Source organism: Phyllostomus hastatus, unplaced genomic scaffold (assembly GCF_019186645.2).
Source record: "Phyllostomus hastatus isolate PE091 unplaced genomic scaffold, TTU_PhHast_1.1 phas_scaffold_39, whole genome shotgun sequence".
NCBI lineage: Eukaryota > Metazoa > Chordata > Mammalia > Chiroptera > Phyllostomidae > Phyllostomus > Phyllostomus hastatus.
Window position 1 is genome coordinate 25,902,805 of NW_025334028.1, and position 25,509 is coordinate 25,928,313.

General features: G+C 36.3%; 1 protein-coding gene across 1 annotated transcript in view; it reads right to left on the minus strand.

Moving 5' to 3' along the window:
• TACR3 (tachykinin receptor 3) overlaps nucleotides 1-8,069 on the minus strand; it is a 71,594-nt gene extending 63,525 nt beyond the window's left edge. The window contains exon 1 of the mRNA XM_045820340.1: nucleotides 7,522-8,069. Coding sequence (XP_045676296.1) covers nucleotides 7,522-8,069 — 548 coding nt within the window. The remainder of the gene's footprint in view (nucleotides 1-7,521) is intronic.
• Nucleotides 8,070-25,509: the final 17,440 nt, after the last annotated feature.

The window sequence follows — 25,509 nt, forward strand, 5'->3', positions numbered from 1 at the left end:
AGTTTATTATAATGTTAACAGTACTCTGTTGTCAGAGTTGTCTTCATGATTTCTAACTCAGCCTACAAATTACATTTAAGATGCTGCTACAAAACATCTACCACAAAAATATCTACATAAATTTTAATCAAGTTGTTCTCTTTTGGTGTCCAAACTGGCATGTATTTGGGAGTCATTACTGAGGTTTTTTTAAAAGATTTTATTTCTTTATTTTTAGAGAGAGGGGGAGGAATGGAGAATGAGAGGGAAAGATTCATCAATATGAGAGAGAAACACTGATAGGTTGCCTCTGGTATGTGCCCCAACCAGGGACCAAACCTGAAACCTAGGCATGTGCCCTGACCGGGAATTGAACCAGTGGCCTTTCACTTTGTGGATCAATACCCAACCAACTGAACAACACTGGTTGGGGCTATTATTGAGTTTTTAAAAGGCATCTAATTAATTAATTAATTAATATTAACAATTGTTACTGTGGTAAAACAGATATAATGTAAGATTTACCATTTAACTATTTTTAAGTGTAGAGTTTGGTGCTATAAAGTACATTTACATTGTGCAAACATCATCACCATCCATTGTCAGAACTTTAAAAATTTATTTTGTTCCATGTAAAAATGTGCATTTTGTTGTTTATAATAATAAAAATATGATTATAAACATGTATACATATCATATATAAATATGTATATATCAATATAAAATATAAAATCATAAAAATATATAAAAGAAAGTAAAATTAACCAAAGTCTCATCATTGAGCAAATCAAATCTACATCAATCTTATTGCACATGTAGAATTATATCAGACTGTTAAGTTCATGGTCTAAAAATTCCTCATGTGTTTGAGGTCCTTCTGAGTCTCAAATGGCATTCAGTCTCTGACTGCGTCTAATGAAATGGTGGAGCTGTTACCCGTTTGCAGCATTTATTTAATGTACCATTGAACACGCATTAATAAAAATGATTTGTGCTCAGAGGGGTGAGGCACAGGGAAGAAGATGTATAGACAGTTCATCATCCTGGACAGACACTTTAGAGCTGAGCCCCAGGGAGCCGGAGTTGAAAGCAGAAGATGAAAGGACACTGGCCATTAAGAAATTGTTAATGGGGGAAAAAAAAAGTAAGGGACAGATCATTTTTTCAAATTCTTTTTGAAACAAAAATAGACATCAAAAATATTTCAGGCAAAGAGCAAGTTTTGCAGCTTGTAAGTTTTTCAAATGTGGATGCAATGTGCCTAAAACAACAACCTGGAGAAGAACATGGCTTCTTCCTCTGGAGAAACTGTTAAGCTCTGTATCAAAGTGTTGACATTGTCTTTCTTTCTTCCTTTCTTCCCTCCTTCTTCCCTCCTTCCTTCCCTCCCCTCTCCCTCCCTCCCTTCCTCCCTTCCTCCCTTCCTTCCTTCCTTTCTTCCTTCCTTTCTCCTTCCTTCCTTCCTTCCTTCCTTCCTTCCTTTCTCCTTCCTTCCTTCCTTCCTTCCTTCCTTCCTTCCTTCCTTCCTTCCTTCCTTCCTTCCTTCCTCCCTCTTTCCCCCTCCCTCCCCACCTCTCTCCCTTTATCCCTCCTCCTCCTCATCTTACTTCTTTTTCTCCTCTTTCTCTCTCTCTGGCCAGGGTGTGGTGGAGAGAAATGAAAGTCCTAAAGATGACTACTGATAAGCTCTTATCAGACCTCCCTAGAAACTCTTTGAAATAATTGGGAAAATAGCAAGATATAGTTTATAAGTAATAGTTATAAACTAAAAATAATGGATATCTGAATTAATGTTATCACATTTATATGCATGTGTCAGGAGATGTGGGAGAATTGATGTTATATTCAAATATGTGATTTTTAGATTCTTGAATAAGAACTACAAATTATAGAAAGTTCTGATGACTCATAATGAATTTCCTAAAAGTAATCTTTTCTAAAACATAGTTTTAGTTACTATTTTGCAAAGAACCCAAAGGCAAAGTAATTGATCTTAGGTTAAATTCACCAAGTTCATCATCTGGGCTAAGAAAAAAAAATGAGTTAAGTCTCACTGTAACACTTAGACTGTCAACTGCATGGGCAATGGCTTTCTCGGAAGTAGAAAAAAATACAGAGATTAGCTCAGGGAGCTAGAGGTAAAGACTGATAAAGTAGTTTAAAAAACTGACTAAAGTGTTTACATCCGATGACATTTATAGCAATGCTGTAACATTTACCACAATACATTTAAAGTAATTTTATTCATTTATATTTATCTACTTTATTGTATAAATTATGTGTCTATAATCCAGAAGAAAACCAATTAGATAAGAGAAAATATTGGAGCTCTTCATTCAAAAATGGAAAATGAAGCCATGAATTTGGATGAGATTACATGGAGAGAGTGAGCCTTCACAATTTGATTTATGACTGTATTTTTTATTTGCCCTTAATTAACTTCAAAAGAATTAGAGGTTCTATGAATATTTTGCATAACAGTTAGCTTTATGAAAAAGAAACTCCTTAAAGAAATTTAAAAACAAATAGTAGTATATAAGATCGATTTTTATCTGTGTGAATAAAAAATTTAACAGTTCTGTTAGATGGAATATTTCTTTTAGTAATTATTCACGTCAGGTGTGTTTTTGTGTTTAAAGAATGTAAAGTATTTTTTCTTTCTTAATATTTTTGAACTAATGAATAAAACATATTAATATTAAATTACCTAAGGTTTTCAGGTAAGAAATAGTGAATTATCATCTTAAAAATTCTTTAATGAAATGTTCCAGTCAATACTGGACCATGTGCTCTAAAATTTTCCTTTACTCTATGTGAATAAACCTTCTTAGCATTTCTAACTATATCTTAAAAATGTGCTTAGAAAATATTTTCTGTTTTCCAATATCCCCATAATAGAGTGGTACATCATAAATGAATAAAAATAACAATATTTTAATATTATCTGTTATATTAATAATTTTCTAACATATACATTCTCAAGATATAGGTAGTATAAAGATGTGAGATATATATGCATATACATACATACATATACATATTTGCTATATGATGTATAGTATAAACAAGCCCCAAATTCTAATTTAATTGAAGGAAGAACTTTGTCTTGCTAAACCCCGCAGCCATCACAACTTCTCAGAAGCTGTAACAGCGTAAAAGTTCAGGAGAGTATGGGCCTGGGAGTTGACTGCAGTTGTTTGAATCTTGGCTCTACTGCATGATCCTGGGGAAGCTTAGTGTGTTTTAGATGTTACATTTAAATTTGCATCACAAAATGGCAAATTTGGGTAAGATACTAGAAAGAGAAAGTGACTCTTTATTGGCAAATAATTCCAGTGTGTGTGTGTGTATGTGTAGGGCTGGTGAAGTAGCCTCCCTGGCAAGAAGGAACTGTGAGGAACTGAAAGATAGTTTCTTGGCCAATAAAGACAGTTTTTCAGGAATTTCCAAAACAGCAGAAGGGAACACACTTCAGGGTAAGACCAGAACCTGTATCCTCACATTGAAATCTTTAGTAGAGTTACCAATATTATACTTATTTTTAAAAGTAGAGGTAGAAAGTGAGCAATTCTTCCAGTACAGAATGAAGGGTCAAGCACTTCAAAGAAGACTCACTGCCTTTTTCTTGACAAAATGTGTAGCCACTGGCTTGAGGACCTCCACTGGCAAAATACAGGTGTTCATGAAGGCAGTATCTCCAGTCCTTCTCAGGCCTAAAATTTCTAAGGTCATAGGCACTTGCAAGCATTTTGTTGCAGCTGAAGAGAAGTCAGATGTGCCAGAAACAAAGAGAAAGTAGTTTTCAAGCTCAGAGGGCCTTTTACCTTTAGGCTGAGGTATAGGGTGAATTGAGTGTTTTCTAGTGGGATACAATTCAGTTTATATTAAATGGGACAGAAAACAGTCACAATTAAATAAGTCAAGTGTTCACCTTACAGTCTAAATGATGTATTCCTTTTTTTTTGCCATAAATTTCTCTTTTAATTAACAGGAAAATTTCAGCCTTGTATCAGTGGGTTGTAGTCTAGCAGAGATCACAATTTAATAAAAGAGTATAAACACTCACATGAAATTCTTGTTTATCTCTGGTAATCAATTTATCTTGCTATCAGGTTTTTTATTGTATAAGACCCTTTTCTTTTTTCTTTTTGTTTAATTACAGTTATCCCAATCCCTCCCCCCACCCCCATTGCTCTCCCCTGCCCTGCTCCCCACCCCCCAGTCCCTCAGTCAGCCTCTACCCTGTTGTCCATGTCCTTGGGTCCTTTATACATGTTCCTTGATGAGACCCTTCCCCTTCTTTCCCCTGTCTTCCCTCTCTCCCTCCCCTCTGGTCACTGTCATTTTATTCCTTATTTCCATGTCTCTGGTTCTATTTTGCTCATTTATTTGTTTTATTGATTAGGTTCCACTTACAGGTGGGATCATATGGTATTTGTCTTTTGCTACCTGGTTTATTTCACTTAACATAATGTTCCCCAGTTACATCCATGCTATTGTGAAGGGTAGGAGTTCCTTCTTTCTTTCTGCTGCATAGTATTCCATTGTGTAAATGTACCACAGTTTTTTGATCCACTCATTTACTGATGAGCACTTAGGTTGCTTCCGGAATGTGGCTATTGTAAATAATGCTGCTATGAGCATTGGGGTGCACAGGTTCCTTTGAACTGGTGTTTCAGGATTCTTAGGGTATAATCCCAGCAGTGGGATCACTAGATCAAAAGACAGTTCCATCCTTAGATTTTTGAGGCATGATGTATTCCTTTATCAATAAAAACTAACTAGGGATTAAACACCCTTTAAGATTATTTCAACAAGCCATTAATAGCATAAAAATATAATTTCTGTGAGTGTACACTGTTAACTATGTACTATATGTGCCAAGGAGTCCAGGCAACCATAAACAAAAGACCACAACTCACCTGGATTTCCCCAGAAGGGTCAATGTTGTAAACTTAAATCTATAAGATAACTGCAAATACAAGTGTTTATTTAAGGTTTTTTTTTTTCTAGTTCATCCTTGTTATAGAGAGATTTTTTGCACTGGTAAACTATTGGGAGTTCTGAGAACTGTTATATCTGTATAATATTTGATTTTAAAAATTATCTTAAAGTCTTTATTTCTGTATTTCTTTTTTATTAATTGTGTGCTCAAAAGACACTTCTTTAAATAACAGTTTTTTAAAAAAAGATTTTTGGTATCCAAACTGAGTATGCTTCAGATTTTGTTGCAAATTGTATGCTCCATAAACTTTTTACAGTTTTAGTAATTGAATGTTTTTGAATAAAGAATAAGTCGTATTTATTAATTTCAAACCAGTGAGTGTAAATAGCATTACATTAACCAGTGAGTGTAATTTCAAACCAGTGAGTGTAGATAGCATTACATTAACCATTAAAATAATCCCAAGCCATTTCAGATTTTGTATAAATGCTGGCAGACAGTATTTCTTAATTGAAATACCACCAATTTCACACACATTAAATTTTCATCAAATTTCATAATGCATCGTTAAAATGTAAAGGATATTGGGACAGTTTCATAACATGATATGCTAGTGCCTGTTCTCCTGATCACAACATTAAAAGCCATATGCTTACAATAAATAAAAAAGACAAATATAAAAATAAAAAAGAAACAAAGACAAAACAAGGAAGGTATGCAAACCAAAGCAACATTCATTTATATTAATTTTGTTAGAGCAAGGTTAGAAGCCATTTTACCTGTTGCCCAATTTGGAGCTGATTAAATTGCTTCTTTTTATTTCTACCCTTACAAAAATGAAGGGTTGAGACATGTGGAAAATCAGATATAAAGGGGAAAAAGATGATTGAAAGTTTCAGAGAGATGGCAAAAAAGGTGTGATTTTGTGCTTACTTCTTCTACTAAGTGGCAACTCACCACAGCTCCTTCAGTTTAACGCTCTGAGTCTGGCATTCAAAACAGTGTCTACAGATGTCATCAATACCTCAATGCTCACTATTTTAAAATAGTAAACACAAAGGATAGACTTATGGAAATAACTTTTTTCCTTATTATTTTCCTTATAATAGTGGCTTAATATAGTAAGAATTAATATTAAGCCTCATTTTATTTTGAAATAGGCATGCTAATGTCAAAAAATGTAGTTTTCCCATGCGTGAGAATATTGAGATTTGCAGTTACAGTAAAATCACCCCCTGTATCTCCCACATGGCTGCCAATCACAAAAGTGAGGCTGGAATTAACTGATGTGGTTATTTTTTTTAGCATAGTGTTGAATTAAAGTGAAACCAGTTTCAATAATATGTGGGGATTTACCACTGTCATCATTCAAGCATGCATATTTCATAATGTTCAATATGAGAAACCAACATTTAGCAGCACATAGAACATTTTAAAACTTAAATATGAGAACAAACATTGGAGGTCTATCCAGCTTTTTATTTGAGCATCTGAGAATCTCCACTGTAGATGAGGAAACAATCTAAAAGTTAAACAGCTACAAATCAGTGTGTCTAATTTCTTTTCCTTAAAAAAATGTATTGGATTCCTCAGGTGATATTGGTTAATAAAATTATACAGGTTTCAGGTGTACAATTCTACAGTACATCATCTACATATTGTATTGTGTGTCCACCAACCCAGGTCACCTTATCCCCCTGCCTATCTCCTTACACCACCCTCTTTACCTTCTTCTAGCTCCCCTCACCCCTTTTCCCCTTTGGTAATCATCATAATGTTGTCTGTGTCTATGAGGTTTTAATTTTTCTTTACTTAATCCCGTCACCTTTCTCACCCAACCTCTCAACTCCCTTCCCCTTTGACAGCTGTCATGTCTGTTCTCTAACCGCTTATTCTGTGGGTTTTTGAGGGTTCATTATCTGAAAGATTTGGATGCAATATTTGAGGCACAGGATTTACCCAGCTTGTACATAGCCCCTGCAGATTACTGGAAGTGAACTCTAACCTGAGATGGTGTGGAAGCTGCTAGCTGGTGGCAATCTTTGGGAGGGAGTTTGTTGCTCCGCTGGATGGATGTTCCGTGACTAGGCAGCGAAACCAGTGTTGAGCCTGGGATAAGGATAGGGGATGTGCTGGGTGGGGATGAGGACCAGCAAACCAGAGAGCGGAAGGAAGGGTGGAGGGTGACTTCATTCATTTCTCTGAGTGAATAGAGAAATGTAAAAAAGCACATTTTACAGAGACATAAATTTTGATTCGGTCGTTTGAAGCCATTTGAGAAATTTGCTAGTATTAGGTATTTCTAGCTGATTTTGTTCTACTTGGAATTACAGATTTTCCCATATTCCTCCTTCAGTCCCTCGAAAGCTCTTAAGGGGGTCACGGGGCTAGGGTGGGGGTGGAGGGACCATGGAAACAGAAACTGGTTCAGGCCTTGCAGGACTACAGAGGGTCCCTGACCTCCTTTCTCCAAGAACGCCTTCCTAGTCCCTTTCCTTTTATCAAACCCGTCTTGTCACCATTTCCTTTGTAACCTTATCCTCCTGCCCGGCTCTTTTCTGTCCCTTCTCCCTCCTCCTTCCCGGCTTTCTCCTCACCTGTCCACCGCAATGGCCGTCATAGAGTAGATGCTGGCGAACACCGCTGTGATAGGGAAGAAATTCTGGAAGCGACAGTAGTTGGCGCCGAAGTACCACTCGCTGTGAAGAGCATAGATGAAGTTGACCAAGGTGTTGAAAGCGGCCATGGAGGCGTCGGAGAAAGCCAGGTTCACGAGGAAGTAGTTGGTGACGGTCCTCATGCGCTTGTGGGCCAGGATGATCCAGATGACCACGAGGTTCCCGAAGACAGCCACAGCCACCACCACGCCGTATGCGAGGGACCAGAGCGCGATGCGCCAGGACGGCTGCACGAACTGGTTGGTGAGGTTGGCCCGGGGCTGCGAAGGCGCGGGGGAGGTCGTGGGCAGTCCCATCGTGGAGGACGAGGCGGAGAGATTGCCGGCTTGGGCCAGCAGTTGCAGCCAGTCAGCCTCAGCCGCCCCCGCTGTTGCCCCAGCCGTGAGCGCCTCACTCAGGTGCCCGGCGTCAGCGCCCGCTCCTCCCGCGCCGGCGGTCCAGTTCGAGGCTGCAGGGAGAGAGGCCATCGCCCCAGGTCTGCAGCCGCAGAGGTGCCCACTCACCCGCTGTCGGCGAGAGCCGAGTCCCCTGAAGTTCTTTGCCTCCTGGGCTCTTTGCTGCTGGGCGGGCGGACCTCAGCACCCCGTGGAAGCGCCCCCGGGAAAGTAGTACTCTCCTAGCTGGTGCAGGAAAGCTTTGAATCAGCAAGTGATGGGGAGCAGGGACACCACTTTCGCCCGAGGAGTTTTCTACTTTGGCAGGCTGGCGGGGTGAGATCGTTGTAAAGAGAGATACTAGGAGCTGTCACCAGCGGGGATCTCGGGGTTCGCCCCGCGGGAGCTCCCCAAACCCGCTAGAGCATCCTGGCTCCCGCACTTCAGCGCGCTTTAAAGCGCCCAGCTTTAGTGACGTCGTGGGGGCCGCGGAGTCGACCAATCTCTTTGCAGACTAGGATTGCGCTCCTTTCCTCCACCACCCGCTCCCCTTGTGGAGTTCATTCATTCACTACCTGTCGCCAGGCCACTGGAGCTTGGCAGATGGCCGTGCTGAAGGAGGGGTTGCACTCTCATATGTAATTAAAATCTCTCCAATATTGTTTCTCCTCTTTACACTTCGAGATATTTTGTTGAGGTCCCTGCTCTCAGACGTTTACGGTGAGCTGTTCTTTTCTGAACCAATTAAAACACTCAAAGGTAAATCGAAAACATCCCAGGGGATTATTTTGAGCCTGTGTGGATGTAGCCGGCTTCGGGCTGTGGGCATAACTAGCCTCGCGTCCGGTGTTAGGTGTTACTGGCTTTGGGAATCTCACTCAACTTTCTACGTGTGTGTTTCTGTTATCACTTCTCAGATCTCTTTTCCTCTCGCTCTGTTTCTCCTGGAGGATTCTGCCCTGGTTGGAATGCCACAAGGACAGAGGGCAAATCAAGAAATCCAGTTGCATTTTTTGAAAAACAACAAGACTTGGGTTTATTATTTCTCTGGGATAAACATACCCTGTAAGCAATCTAAATAATACACTTGGTTATATAATTGCACACATTTGGCTCATTGGTTTTTAGGGTCTGATCATGAGGACATACTGATGAAGATGAGCAGCAATATCCTTAGTTTCCTGGGCAGGCGTGCAGGCCTGACTTCCGAGCTTCGGCTGGAGCAAGGGAGCAGGAGTGCACGGTGGAATGCAAGCTGCAGAAAGTAGTCTGTGCTTAGACAGATTTTATAGGTAATTTACCAGTACGTTCCAGAAGCGGAGCTCTCCTTTATGAATTTCCAGGGGGTAGGTGTACAGGGATTTAGTGTCAAACATAATTTAGCAATCTCCTGAAAAAACTTGAAATCTTTGAACTTCAGTTTCCTCATTTGAAAGTGAATATTAAAAAAATCTAATTTACAGGGTAATTAGGAGGATGAGCAGTTTCAACAGAATTCCTTCAACAACACTAGCAAGATGGAGACCTCCATAAATGTTAGCTACTTCCCTGTTGTGCATTTCATTGAAATGTTTTCAGGTAAAACGAATCGCAGCAAATTTTCTTTACTTCAAAAGAAGGTACCTTCTGATTGGTGAATATTCTGTATTGTTTAGTTTTCCAGTTCAAAATAGATTCTTAAAAATTCCTGCAATGATTATTGTGCAAATGGACGTAGGATGACTGGTAATGAGTGGTATTCCCTTTTTTATAGTTTTTATGATGAAAACAATATTGTATAGAAATAAGTTTGAGGCAATATGATAATTACATTGGCACAACCCTTCAGTATGCTTCAAAGTAAATGCATACTGAAAGTGATAATTTATAAAGGGTTATTATTTCCCAGAGAAGCCTGTGAAAATATATAAGTCTTAAGTAAAGTTTCACATTTTCTTCTCACTAATTCTAAATAAACTATTTTCTTTTAAAAGCAAATTACTTCTTTCTGCCAATTCATCATCTATAAATGATGAGTTACAAATGAAAATCTCTTTCTTTCTTAGTGAAATCATGGGAGAATTTTTAAAAATTCCTTTGTAGGTTACAGACCATTTATCAAGATTATGAAATGGGTCATTGTGGAGCCTTGGTAATTATGCATATTTTGATCAAATATTTTTAAGTTTTAGAATTACTTAGTTGTGTAAAATTTATTCAGCTTACACTGTTGCTTTACTTATCTGCACAGAGTATCTAAGTCTGTGATTCTGTTTTTCTGTGATTCTGTTTTCCTTGGATTCACACATGAGTGGAGATGATATGACAAAAAGTAAGTGATGATGATGAAATTAGAAGTAGTTACAATGCAAGCAGTTTACAGAGGTCTTCCCCCTCAGAGGAAGAAAGGAATCTAAGTCATGCCTTTTCTTCTAGATCTGCCTTACAAAGAGATACTCTCCTTGTACCCCAGAGTAATAGTGAGGGTGAGCCATTGCTTCAGTCATTGCTTCATTGGTGAGCCACTCACCAATATTCCTTCATTGCTTCAGTCCTCCCTCGGGTGTGAATTGAGCACACTTCTTTCCAGGGACTGTGCCATGTAGTAGAGATGTGGCGATAAAACAATTAGATACAAACCCTGTCCTCCTGGAGGCTGCAGTCTAGTGGTATCTTTGACATCAAAGCAATGGTAGAATAGAAAGGTACAGAGAAAAATGGAGTGTGTGACTGAGTGGAAGGATGCTGTGCTCACTGTACTCTCTGGATTCTGCCAAATTCTCTTACACATGTCTTTGTGAGAATGAAATCAAGTGCTGAAAATACAGGCAGACTTACCAGATGCTTACACCTTAAAAATCGGAAGCTTTAGGAGATAAGGGGAGGCTAAGAAGAAGGGATCCTGACTAAGAGAATTTAGGAAATAATCTGCCCGTTCTGCCTCCAGAATCTGACCCCTGCTCTTGCCTAAGACCACTCTGCTGGTTTAATTATCCTTTCTCATCACCTCTCTCTTCTCATGAGAACTCCAAAGCCTTAACCATGGATCACTGAGGGAAGAAGAGAGGGGCAGAGGAAATGGTAACAGATCAGGTGTCTCTTAGCAAAGGATCCTATAGTCTTGCATTGAAATCTTGTGAAGTGGTATCTCATGTGGCTTTAATTTGCATCTCTCTGAAGGCTGGTGATGCTGAGTATCCTTTCATAGGTTTCTGGGCTCTCTGTATGTCCTTCTCAGAGAGGTGTCTGTTCAGGTCCTTTGCCCATTTTTTAATTGGATTGTTTGTCTTCCTGGAGTGAAGTTGTATGAGTTTTTTATGTATTTTGGAGATCAAATTGAGGGCGGGAGGTAGGGGTGAGTGGGGTGCCGGAAAGTGGTGGCAGGAAAAATGGAGACAACTGTACTTGAACAACAATAAAAAAATAAAAACTGTGAATGTGTGAGAGCATACACTTATGCAAGTGTCTAAGGATACTGGGAAGTAATCCAAGCATGGTGCCCTAGGAGACAGTAATGGGTTTTAGATAATAATGACTAAATCTTGGTTTGACTGCATAGGTGTAATACAAATTACAATCATTTATGTAAATGCTTGTTCTTTATTCCTAATTATCAAGAAGTGTTATTTTATTATGCATAATAGATTACATTTCTTCAAAATGTTATTTGTTCTCCATATTTTTGCTTAGAATACATACTAGTAATTTGCCTCCGTAATGTGGTAACAACTTATAATAATAAAGTGGAGACTGGTCATGTCTTAATTATTATTTTCTTCTCTGACAACTCAAAGAAATGGTATAGCATGTTTTATACTCATTTTATTTTAATAGCTTCCTCAAAATAAGCATAATAAGGCAGAATTTCAGGTATTGGTGCTGGTTAGTTGCAGAGTTAGTTTTGGAAAGAAGGGCTTGTCAAAATTCCAGATTTCTTTCCCTGAAACTACCTTTAATTTCACAGTTCTCCCACAGTTTTAGTTTTAGTATGTTTGTTATTTCCCACTATGCTGAGAGTTTTTTCTTTTTTATTAATTTCATATCCTGATAGTCTACCAGGGCATCAAACTCATTTTCACCAGGGGCCACATCAGCCTCCTGGTTGCCTTCAAAGGGCTCAAATAATTTTAGGAGAATATACATGTAACTACTCCTTAATTGTTAAGGAGTTGAAATTACATTTAGCCCTTTGAAGGCAACTGTGAGGCTGATGTGGCCCCAGGTGAAAATTAGTTTGACACCCTGGTCTACATTGTGACTCTTATTTAGGCTTTATTTCCTTTTATTACCTCATCATACTTGCTTTACAATTATATGGGATTGGTTCCACCCTTGAAGTTCTGTGTGGTCTACAATCCAGCTATTGAGCATTGCTGGCCATCAGTTAGTCAGTCATTCCACGATCAGTACATTTTCACTGAATTGTGTAAATAGGCCCTCCTTAAAAATTCTTGTTCTCTGCCAGACGCCTTAGTCATGTGGGTCTGTGATCAGTTACGATTTCCAAGAATTTCAACTATTCCTCAATATTCCTCCTTTTCTATCTTCCCTGTCAATTATCTGACAAAAAGAGCATCAGCTAAAATTTATCTTTTCCTAAAAGCCATTCTTTCACCTGTACTACTTGTTTTTCAGACAGTCCTCTTTTATCTCTCTTCAACATCTCATTCTTCTTTCTTTACAGTTGAAATATTAAAATCTAAATTAAAATAGCCCTTTCTGACTACATTCCCTTTAGTTACCACTTTTATCTTTCTTCTTCTATTCCTAGATGAGCTTCTTCAATAAAACATATAAATTCAATATGTATATTTCTTTACTCACAATATTACCCTTAAGTATTAAATAGTTAATACTCTTCTGTCAATGCACTGTCCTATCAATTACCTTCATATTAAGCCAAATAGTCACTTTCCATGCTTAACTTGCTTGATCTCTCTGCAGCATTAATTTCGTCATTTGTGTTAGTTTCCTAGGGCTGTCATAAAAAACAATCATAAAGTAAGTGGCTTAAAACAACAGATATTTATTTCCTCATAGTTTGTGAGGCTAGAAGTCTGAAATCAGAGTGTAGGCAACTTAGATCTTTCTGGAGGCTCCGAAGAAGAATCTGTTTCATGTCTCTCTTACAGTTTCCATTGGTTGCTGGCAATCTTTGGCATTCTTTTCATTTAAAATAGGGCCAACTCCAAACCAGTATACTTGTCTTGATTTGCTACATCCGTAATGATCTTATTTCCAAATAAGGTCCTGAGGGTTAGGCTTGAACACATTTTGAGGAGGGGGACAATTCCACTCACAACAATCTGCCTGCCCTCTGGTACCCCCAAATTCATGTCCTTTCCACACGCAAAATATTCACTTCATTACAATATGCCCAAAAGTTTTAACCATTCCAGCATCAACTCTAAATCCAAAATCTTATTTAAATATCAACTCAAAAAGCCCCAAATTTCATTATCTAAATCAACTATGTATATAACTCTGGGCATATCCCAAACCACCACAAAATTCCTTTCCATCAATGGACTTTTGAAACTAGAAAGTGATTTATGGTTCCAGAATAAAGGGTAGGCCTGACAGAGAGTAGAAATTCCTATTCAAAAAGGGAGGTAATGAAAGGAACAAAGGGGTCACTGGTTTAAAGAAGGTTCACAGCCAAGCAGGACAAAATTCTTTAGTGCCTAAGAATTACCCTCTATGGCTTGATGGTCTGCCCTCTGGGTCTGGGAAGAGCCCATGGGTCCCTGCCAATGGGCAGTGGTCTCTCTGCTTTAGTCCCAGGCAGTTTTACCCTGCTAGCCCAAGGAGTCCCGTCCTCCAGAACCAAGAGGTGGCATCCTGCTAACCTCTCAGCCATCCTTAGGGTTGTTCTTTTCTTTTCTTGAAAGAACACACATTTACATCCCTGCATCTTGTTTTCTTTTTCCTACCTTTAGGATTCCAGAAGTCCAACTGCCTGTCTTCATTTTATACTCCCTCTCTTGCCCTCAGTACAGAATGGCAGTGTTTCTGCTGAAAAGGTTGATTGGATGAAGGCATCACATGCTTAATCTCTTCCACAGTACTTTGTTAGCCAGACTCTTGGCATTCTCTCCAAAACATCTTTTGAAATTTGAACTGTTTGAGAATTTTACAAACCTTTTGAAACTTTTGGGCTTCTATTTGCTTAATGGTTCTTTTCTCAAGTTATCTCTGTCCTCTTGCATTCTACTACAAGCAGCAAGGAGAAACTAAGCCTCACTTTCCATACTTAGCCTAGAAATATCCTCAACTAAAAATATCCAGGTTCATCAGTTACAAATTTTACTTTCCACCCAAAAGCAAAATATTAGTTAGCCAAGTTTATAAGAAGGATAACCTTTCTTCCAGTGTGCAGTAACCTATTTCTTTTGAGGTCTCACAAGAATCTCATTTAACAATCAAATTTCTAATAGTCTCTTCAAGGTGGTCTATGTTTTTCTATTATGTCCCTCAAAATATTTCCAGCCTCTGTACATTACCCAACTCCAAAGCCAAATCCACATTTCAAATATTGTTATTGGAGCACTCCACTACCCCACAATTTAACCTACAACATTATTATTTATTTCCTCATTATTAACTTTCTATCTGTCTGTGAGGCTATAGAGCAACTCTCAGCTGCTTCCTCCTTTCTCCTGATATACAATGTATTTTGAGACCCCCTTCTTCTGAATACCACCTGCATCTATTGTTTTCCAAAGATTCCTTTCTTGATTCTTTGCTTTTATTACTCTATATACTCTCCCTGTGATATTTACCTCATGCAAATTTGTCTTTGCTAGCAGTCATCTTGAGATCTACCAGGCTTACTTCTCCCAGCTCGTATGCTCGACTACCAACCAGACATTTCCCTTCTGGTGTTCTACAGTCACTTCAGACTCAACAGGACCTAAACTGAACTAATCTTCAATGTCTTAAATTCCTTCTTTCTGTTTTACTTATGTTGATATTGATAAGAAAATAAATCGGGTTGAATTTAGTTACCCAAATCAAAAACTGGAATTTCTTATATCAATTTTCTTATTTCTATTCCTACCAATACTTCCTTAGATCAAATCCTTATTACTTCTATGGTGGGTTCTGTGACAAACTCATAATGAATCACACTGATGAATAGATCATGACTGATTTCGGGCAGCACTGTACTTATGCTGTTCTTTACAATGTTCTAGAGAGATCTTTCTAAACATAAATTCCGCAGTGGAAAGTAACAAGGTTCATCAATATTGGAGCTTTTTATCTTTTACTTCCCTGGAATGGCTTTTTTCTTTAACTATCCGAAATTACTGGCAATTCTTCCAATTATATATCATGTCTTCAGGTCCCCCTTCTTGGAATACCCTTTCCCTTCTTGTCTTTTTATATTTATTATCTGTTTTTTAAATATTTTAATTTAATCATTCTCTTTTTGGAGAAGTTTCTATGATGGGGCAATCCATTATAGTGCCCTGTTTCTGTTGTTAGCTTAGCTCATTTTATACCATCTGGTAATTTTTGGTTTACTTCTATATCTCCCCAGTTAAACTGTAAGACATTTAAGACCTGGTTATGAGGTTTATTCAGCTCACTAGCTGGGAAACTATAACAACTGCATGTTAGTGTAATTACTAGATGCTTAGCAGACTAGCTTTTCTTTCGATATATAATATTAAATTAACAACTCTAAATTGGACACTGAATTATTTAATAGTACATTGATTTATACAGTATGACCTTTAAGAAATAAATTTATTTTATTGGGTTTGTTATTCATAATTTATGTTGTATTACAAATGGTAATTTTGAAGTTAATTTGTATTTTAAATCATGTTGGAAAGAAATCCTTTAATTTTTTTTGTAGGAAAATACACTGGTATGTTTTATGGAAGAAATAATACAGTGGTCTTTTTCTCTTACCCCAGAGAACTTCAGGTTCATACTCTCTACTATTACTAGATTTACAGAAGGTCATATCAGATTTTATTTTGAGGGTGGGCTTGTAATTGCCTAAAGATGCTTAAATATTCTTATGTGCTCAATAGAATGGCAGAATTTTATGTATTCATTAGATTTACACACATAGACACACAGAATATTTGAATACTACATTCATTTCTTATAACAAAATGCCATATTGAATATCCACAAAACTTTAGTTTCTCTTTTATATAAAGTATATAATTGGAAATGGTGATTTCTTTCTATTACTGGGCAACTTTAATTGAAATGCTTCTCTCACACCCTCTAATTACATATTATTGGAAAAAATAATATGTGTCCAAAATTATTGGCTTATTTACCAGTTTTGCTATTAACACTCTATTCTTATGGATATTTTCTCTAATAAATATCAGGCAAATAAATGCTATTTAGATATTTATAGTTTACATTTCAAGCAGTAACTTAGGAAAAGCTTCCCATATTTAGTTAACTTAAAAGGTTTTGTAAAATCTCACTAAAGAAAAGTTATAAAACTCTATTATATTGATTGGGAATATGAGAAATTAAATCACTTGGAAGTATAGTTGGTTTCCCCACTTTTTCAAATGCATCACTTGTTGAAGGGAAACTGTAATAAGTTTTTTAGGGGTTTCTGATATATGATACATAGAAATAGATTAATTTCATATACAATTAACTTTCCCTCAAATGCACTAATTTAATAAAAAAGAACCTAAAATTAATCTTTCTCTTTTGGTTCATTTTTTGTCATTTTGTCTTGTGATTCAGTTCTGATGTTCATATCACATGCAGTGAGTTGTCATCCACCTAGACATTGTATTTCCCACTACATCTATGTGGGAAACGATGCCCCATAGCTTAGGGAAAAAGAACTCTGTGATCTTTAAAAAATGGAGAAGTATTTTGAGTACATAACTCATTTATTTGATGTAATTTTTTCTTTTTTTAAAAAGAAAACATAACATATGCTCAAAAGTTTGGATATTTATGAGCAGACCTTTTTTATAGGCTTTATTTGAAAAGATGAGATATTTTGGAGGGGTCTCTTAAAGATGGGAGACCTCCCTCCAGTGGTATGAAGAAAAGCTACTCAACATTGACTCAGTCAGAAAATATTCCTTGAGCACCTATTATATACTAGATGCTGTTCTAGGATAAGAAGTTATAAAGAGCCTATGCTTTGATGCAGTCTAATATAAATTTTTTTCTAAATATATTGTACCTTTTCCTTGGGAATAAATACTAAGAAAATATTTCATTGACTACCTTTTAGAGATTGGTTTTACAGTTATTTTAATTAAAACTAACTACCACAGCCCTGGCTGGCATAGCTCAGTGGATTGAGTGCAGGCTGTGAACCAAAGTGTCACAGGGTACATGCCTGGGTTGCAGGCTATAACCCCCAGCAACCACACATTGATGTTTCTCTCTCTCTCTCTCTATCTCCCTCCCTTCCCACTCGAAAAATAAATAAATAAAATCTTAAAAACAAAACAAAACAAAAAAAACTAACTACCATTTGTGAAAAATTTATTCTGCTAGGTAGTATACTGACACAGATATTAATTCATCCTTAAGCAAAACTTAGGTACCTGAGGTGTCCATCCTAGAGGTGAGAAAACAGAGGCTTTAAGGAGTTTAGTTGTCTAAGACCACAGAGACAGTAAGTAAAAAAAGAAACTTCACAGTGTCTAGTGATGAAATCACTTGCTATGTTTGGACAATGTCAATGTTGAATGTAAATAATACTAAAGGAGGGTTTTAAGTTAGAAAATGACAGCTAATCCTTTATATATAGGTATTACAAATCAAGCACTGGGTGGGAAGCCATGAGTAAAGAGACTATTAGTAAACATATCATGAATCTCTCCCCACTTCGAAATAGTAAACATTCTTAAAATAATAGCCCTTAGTGCTGCTGTATAAATTATCAAGGAAGTAGACATAGCCATGGTACATGGCAATATATAGCCAGAATTTTAACAGTGATCTCACTCTTTGAGTCCAACAACTTTACTCCTATTGATTTGATTTAAGGAAGTAATCAGAAATTCAGACAAAAATTTGTGTTCAAGGATGTATATTGCAGCTATATTTTAAGTCAAAAATGTAAAAGGCATGAAATTAAATGATTTTGGGAAGTAAAAAAAATGAATCCTGCTATCTTCAAAATAGGCTTTCATCTTACCCTTTGAAAAACATATTTTAAATGTCCCCAAATTAGCTAGAGGTGATGGTTGCACAACATTGTGAGTGTAGTGAAAGCCACCAAATTGTACATTTTAAATAATTAAAATAGTGGATTTTTTGTTATTTGAATTTTACATGAAATTTTATGTTATATGGATTTTACCTAAAACAGGAAAACTTCCTTAAAAAGTGTTTAGAAATGTTAATCATGTCACAATCAAAATTTATTCAAAAGAACCAAGTCAAAAGCTCTTTAGTTTGATGTAGCCCCATTTGTTTGTTTATTTTTTGTTTCCCTTGCCTGGGGAGATATATGCAATAAAATATTGCTATGAGCAATGTCTGAGATTTTGCTACTTATGTTTTCTTCTAGGATTTATATGGTTTAGGTCTAGTATTTAAGTCTTTAATCCATTTTGAATTTATTCTTGTGTATGGTATGAGAAGGTGGTCTAGTTTCAATTTTCTGCATGTGTCCATCCAATTTTCCCAACATCATTTTTTGAATAAACCATTGTATATGCTTGCTTCTTCTGTTGAATGTTAATTAACTATAAAGGTATGGGTTTATTTCTGGGCTCTCTATTCTGTCCCATTCATCTATGTGCCCATTTTTATGTCAGTACCCTGGTGTTCTGATCATTATGGACTTATAGTACAGTTTCATACTAGGTAGCATGATTCTTCCAACTTTGATCTTTCTCAGCATTGCATTGCTATGCGGGGCCTTTTGTGGTTCCACATGAATTTTTGAAATGTTTGTTCTAGTTCTGTGACATATGTCACTGGAATCTTGATAGGAATTGCATTGAATCTATAGATTACTTTGGGTAATATGGACATTTTAATGAAGTTAATTCTTTCCATGAACATGGTATGTGCTTCCGCTTATTTGTATCTTCCTCAATTTCTTTCTTCAATGTCTTATATTTCCAAGTATAGGTCTTTTACATCTTTGGTTAGGTTTATTCCTAAATATTTTATTCTTTTTGTAGCAATTGTGAATGGGATTGTTTTATTAATTTCCCTTTCTGTTAGTTCATTATTGGCATATAAAATGCATCTGGTTTCTGGATATTAACTTTGTGTCCTGCTACTTTGCTGAATTCATTTATCAGTTCCAGTAGTTTCTCGGTGGAATCTTTAGGGTTCTCTATGTACAGTATCATGTCATCTATAAATAATGACTGTTCGACTTCTACCTTTCTAATTTAGATACCTTTTATTTCTTCCTCTTGTCTGGTTGCTGTGGCTAAAACTTTCAGTACTATGTTGAATAAAAGAGGTGAAAGCAGACATCCCTGACTTGTTCCTAATCTTAAGGGGAATGCTTATAGTTTTTGTCCATTGAGTGTGATGCTGGCAGTGGGTTTGTTATGGCCTTTATTATGTTTAGGTATGTTTTCTCTAATCTCACTTTGCTGAGAGCTTTTATCATATATGCATCCTGGTTTTTTTATCAAATGCTTTTTCTACATCTTTTGATATGATCACGTGGTTTTTATCCTTCATCAGTAAAATATAAAGACAACCCACAGAATGGGAGAACATATTTGTCAATATATCTGATAAGGGGTTAATATTCAAAATTTATAAAAAACTTATGAAACTCAACACTAAAAAAATAAACAACCCAATTGAACATGGGCAAATGACCTAAATAGACACGTCTGCAAAGAGGACATACAGATGGCCAATAGACAATGTAAAAAGATTCTCAATGTCACTAATCATCAGAGAAATGCAAATTAAAACCACAATGCGATTTCTCTCACACTTGTCAGAATGGCCATCAGTATAAATAAACAAACAACAAGTGCTGGTGAGGATGTGGAGAAAGGGGCACACTTTTGCAGCTTTGGTGGGAATGCAGACTGGTGCAGCCACTGTGGGAAGCAGTGTGGGGATAAATAAAAAAAATAAAAATGTATCTACATTTTGACCCAGTGATTTCATCTGGGAATACATCCAAAGGAACCCAAAATACTAATTCAAAAGAACATAATCACTACTATGTTCACTGCAGCATTATTTACAATCACCAAGATATGGAAGCAGCCTAAGTGTCCATCAGTAGATGCGTGGATAAAACAACTATAGGACATTTACACAATGGAATACTTCTTGGCCATAAAAAAGAAGAAAATTTTACCCCATGGGACAGTATGGATGGACCTGGAAAACGTTATGCTAAGTGAAATAAGTCAGTCAGAGAAGGACAAATATCATATGATTTCACTCGTGAGGAATCTAATGAACAAACTGAACTACAAAGAAAATGGGGACCGACTCATAAATGGAGAACAGGATGACACCTTGTGGGTGGGGGGAGGTTAGATGGTGGAAGGTGTGAGCAAAAGGGAAGAAGGACTCATGGACGTGGACATGTGGTGATTGCTGGTGGGGGGAGGTATATTGCTAGGGAATAGAGCTATAAGGGGGCTATGTGGTAAAGGAAAAATACAATAAAGTTTAAATTAAAAAATGAATTAAGATGTATTCAAGTGAAGTTACTAGGCCACTTAGGATCTCTAGATATGGAATTAATATTATGTGCAATAGGCATAAAACATCAGCTCATCCTAAAATTAATAAATCAATCTTGTCTTAGAATTTTACACAGCAACATTATATACTAGTAGAAAGTTGAGGAATTCTTAAAAATTTTTAGAGAAGAAAAAATGTGTTCCAATAAATTCACCCCATTGAGTAAACTCATTTTCAAGTATAAGGATAACAGAAATAGATTTTTAAACATATGGTGACTCGGGTATTATAGTACTAATGAGTGTTTTGTAGAAGACAATATTTCAACAAACTAACAGACAAGCAAACAAGTAAGCAAGCAAACCAATAAATAAACAAACAAATAATCTCTTTGGAATTAAAACCCATCCAACAAAATCTGACTGGAATAGCTATGGTTTAAAGACTGGACTCATGAACTAGAGTTGGGTGTGAACCACGGTGATGACTCAGAGGTGACCAGTATCCTCACTACCGATGTTTCTAAACATACACATGCCAACAAAGTCACAGATTACAAGTGGACCAGCTACTACAGTCTTATGCAAGAGAATAGATTATCAGGATTGCCCTTGAGAATCTTCTATATCACATCTAAAGTATAACACACACACTGCATTTCCCAAGGCACTAAATAGCTAGTCTTTAAAATGGAATACATTACTGCTTCTTCAGTTTAGCACAAGATAAAGTGTTAGATGGTATGAAGAGTCCAGAGTGTATAAAATGAACATTTATGTGCTAGAGTCATACTTATTTGTGCAAAACCTTTTCATAAGAGCTGGAAATGACTGTATTGAAGATTAATGGCTCCCATCCTCTTCCTCCAGAGCCACGTTACATAAAAAAAAAACCACGAGAAGTATATTATCCAAAAAATGTAAATTATTTCTCTTCCTACAATTTCCCCTTTCTCCCCACCTCTTGTTCCTTTTCTTCCCTTCATTTCCCAACTATAGTTATTAAAATTTTAGAAAATTATATGATGTAATTCCATAAATTATATAGTAATGGTAATTTTATCACCTGCAGTTTTACGCTCAAGTACTTTGGAGACAATTTTCAAAAGAAACAAAAACATATTTATACAAATTCATTAGAATAATTTTAGCAATAATATTTGTTTACCATTTTGTGTAAGAGGAGAAAGGATCCTATTCAATTAAATATGGAGTTGTAGGTCAGACATCTGTTGATTATCTGCAAATACCAGGATTTCTCAGGCTGATTCAAGAGGTACAGGTGACATAATTAAGAGAAAAATTAATCTTTCAAAACTCATGAAAGTTTAAAAACGGTGGCATTGTGTTGGGGTGTGAGGAGCAGTAGGTGGATAGTTAGCTCTTCTTAGTCTTCAAAATAAGAGCTCCTAGGAGAGTTCTTATCTCTTAATTGAATCATAGTTAATCAGTACATTTATAGGATTCTATGATTGGTATATAATTTCTGTGCTACACATTCATTTGCTATCATTTAAAGAAGGAACTGGAAATGAGTGTATACAGGAGGTGCTGATATCTTAATTTACATATGCTTTATTTATGGTTGGTGTAATTTTTAATTTGAAATATGAATACTGCATAGACTCCACAAGGATGAAAGTATATTAAAGAGTAATATAATTTTTAGGGTAAATTGGCTCATAACTGTGCATAAAATTTTGTGGATATACATTTATTCTCAAATGTTCTTAGTCTTCTAAGAAAATGTTTAAGAAAATAATCTATAATCAAATCAGCATTTGACATGGTTTAATATAAACATGAACTAAATTAAAAAATCAAATATAGCTAACTCTCTGAGGAATAATTTCCATTACAAAGTTATTGATCAAGAGCTGAAAAGAAAGCATGCACTGTCAATGTATGCATCTTATTTACTAATTATATATATTTCATGATTGTACTAATATCTTATGTACATTTAAAATATTCTAAAATTAAAAGAAAATATGAGACCATTGACAATAATTTTAAGAATATACATGAATGTACATTTCAGTATGTAGTCTCCATTTACACAAAGTAGCTTTGGTCATGAATATGAAAATTCTCCTTCTTTCCATAATTTTTTAAAAATTATTTTAATCATGCTTCATGGGCATTTCCCACACATAACCTCTACAAATTGTTATCAGCCTGCTACTTCCATGGCTGCCTGCACAGCTGGGAGTCCGCAGGTATGTATAGAAATGGCTATGTTAGCTTTTACAGTATTGGCATATGTATCAAAATATAGATATTTTCTATTTTTTCCCATAAAGTCCTATTCTTTTTTTGGTGCACTTTTGGAGTCCCTCAGTATCCCTACTAAAGGGATAATGCTTTATAGGAAAATTATTGCAGGTGATAGTCTGCATGTGATTGGCAAATCAGAGAATGATGATTCCATGATTGAGAAGTGATGCATTTTTAGTATCTGCTGAGGCTGCCTCCAGTCTGAGGAGCCTCCTGCCTCAGTAGTCTGAAATTTCTCCCTGGTATTGATTATAATTTTTTTTAGTGTTCATTTTGTAATTAAACTGCATACATTTTCTAAGGGGTCCCTAATCCTTTTACTCTATGTTCACTGATTGTTTTAAAAGATTTTATTTATTTATTTTTAGAGAGAGGGGAAGGGAGAGAGAAAGAGAGGGAGAGCAATATCAAAGTGTGGTTGCCTCTTATGCCCCCCTCACACTGGAGACCTGGCCCACAACCCAGGCATGTGCCCTGACTGGGAATGAAACAATGACTCTTTAATTCGCAGGCCTGCACTCAATCCACTGAGCCACACCAGCCAGGGCCATGTTCACTGTTTTTTTTTTTTTTAATAACTTTTTTTCCTTGAATGGAAATCTTTCAGGAACATATATAATGGCATTATAACAGACATGCCTGGGCTATGATTGTTATTAATATCTATATTTTATGGGTGAAAAAACTAACAAAGGACCAGGACTCAAATCCAAGTGCTTCCAGAGCAAAATCCACAGCCTTACTCACACACTTCTGGACTCATTTTAATTGAGAAGTCATTGGAAGAGGCTGATGTGGTTTTTCTATGTCAATCATCACACAGAGAGTACGAAACAGGGTAAAACAAACAATATTCCATCATTCCTTAAAAGTTGAGGGAGTAAAAAGAACGTGTTTTTAAATTATTTGTATTTCAATTTATATTTAATTTATATTAACATGCCAGTTAGATATTTTGCATGAAAATGAGTTCTTATCAATTTCCCCCAGAAACAAAGCATCCATGAAGGTATTTTACTTGATGTTTCATTATTAATCTGAACATTCATAGATTCCTGATAGGATCAATTTACTTGAGAGAAAAATATCAGGGATTTCTAGTAAACTATGTCCCAGTATCTAATGGTGATGGAGTGTATGATTTACATAATTATGTGATCAAGGGCATGAAGTATTTCTTTCTCTCCCCTTCCTCCAATTTCCCCTTCCCTCTCCTTCCATCCCCTTTCCTTCTCTTCCCTCCTTTTATTTTCCTTCATTTCTTCATTTATTCTTTCTTTTTTATTAACAGGAACTCCAATCTTAATTTTATAGGTATATTTTAAGAAAAAATCCACTTTTAACCTATGGAGTACATTGATTTTAACTTAATGCTTAGACATGGGAGAATTATGTTCATTTTGAGATAGCCCTTATAGTCTCATTATTTTTGTGTTTTCTATGGCAAGAAAAAAATACCCAGGGTAGTTGAATCTTTAGATTCAAAACTCTTACAGAGTTTTGAAAATGTACTAAGTTTACAGAAAATAAAGCAGTATGAAAATCTGAAAAGGCTGAGGAAAATAATATCTAAGATCTCTAGGAATAATAACATTTATAAAACAATTGAAAGAGGGCATCCTTTTATTCTGGGTCTAACTCCAGCATCTCTCCCTACACCACTGGTCTCCATGTGAGGTGCATGTATTCCGTACAGTGCAAGAGATGGTTCACTGGGATGTGGGAAGATATGTTAAAAATTATTATTTGTATTTTTATCTTGTTCTTTAAATGTTTTATATTATTGGTGCTTATTTTAAAATTTACATATTATTTAATTAGAATAAAGATATAGAGTATATATATGTGTGTGTACCATTATTTTTTCAGTTGGTGGAGATCTTTGTGCTATGCAATGCTTCCCTCCCATGTGTCAAAATAATAAACAAAGCCACTTTAAATGCTGTGTCAGAAGGACTGCCTTTGCACGTGTTATGCTCAAATCTTTGGAATATTAAAAATACGGCAAAATACCTTTGGCCTGAGACTAAAGCAACCTGTGATCCAAAGAACTGTTTGCAAAGATAATGAGAAAGCAGATATTATGACTACTGGACTGATGTTTAAGTACTGGACTGAAAATTAAAAATGTTGTTTAGAACTAGCATCACTGTGTTAGCTTATGTGCATCAATAGAAATGCTTTCCTTCTATTGATGTAATTGCCCTTCCCTTTCTCGTGAGTGTTTATTGCCTTTGTCTCCTAATCAGAACACTGTTTGAGCTTCTGCCTGATCCATGCTTTCCTGAATAGCTATTTTTATTGAATAAATGCTTGCTGTCTCTATGTTGAAAGGCCTCTTTATTTTTAGCTTAGCACCTGTTATTTTTTCCCACTGCTACCATATTCCCCAGTCACAGAGAAGGTGCATTGCTTTCTGTTCCTGGTAGATGCCCCCTCTCCCACACATTGGCTTAAACTGGAAGGGCTAGAAGGATGCTGGGGTAGCAGAAAACCACATTTACTCTTTTGTTTTTGCCTTCCTCCTGAGTCCCAGTAGAAATGTGAAAAGTGGGGTTACATATGGATTTTTTCTAACCTGAGGAGATTATGTTTATAATTTCCACTCTACATGGCAAACTCTTAATCCAACCCTG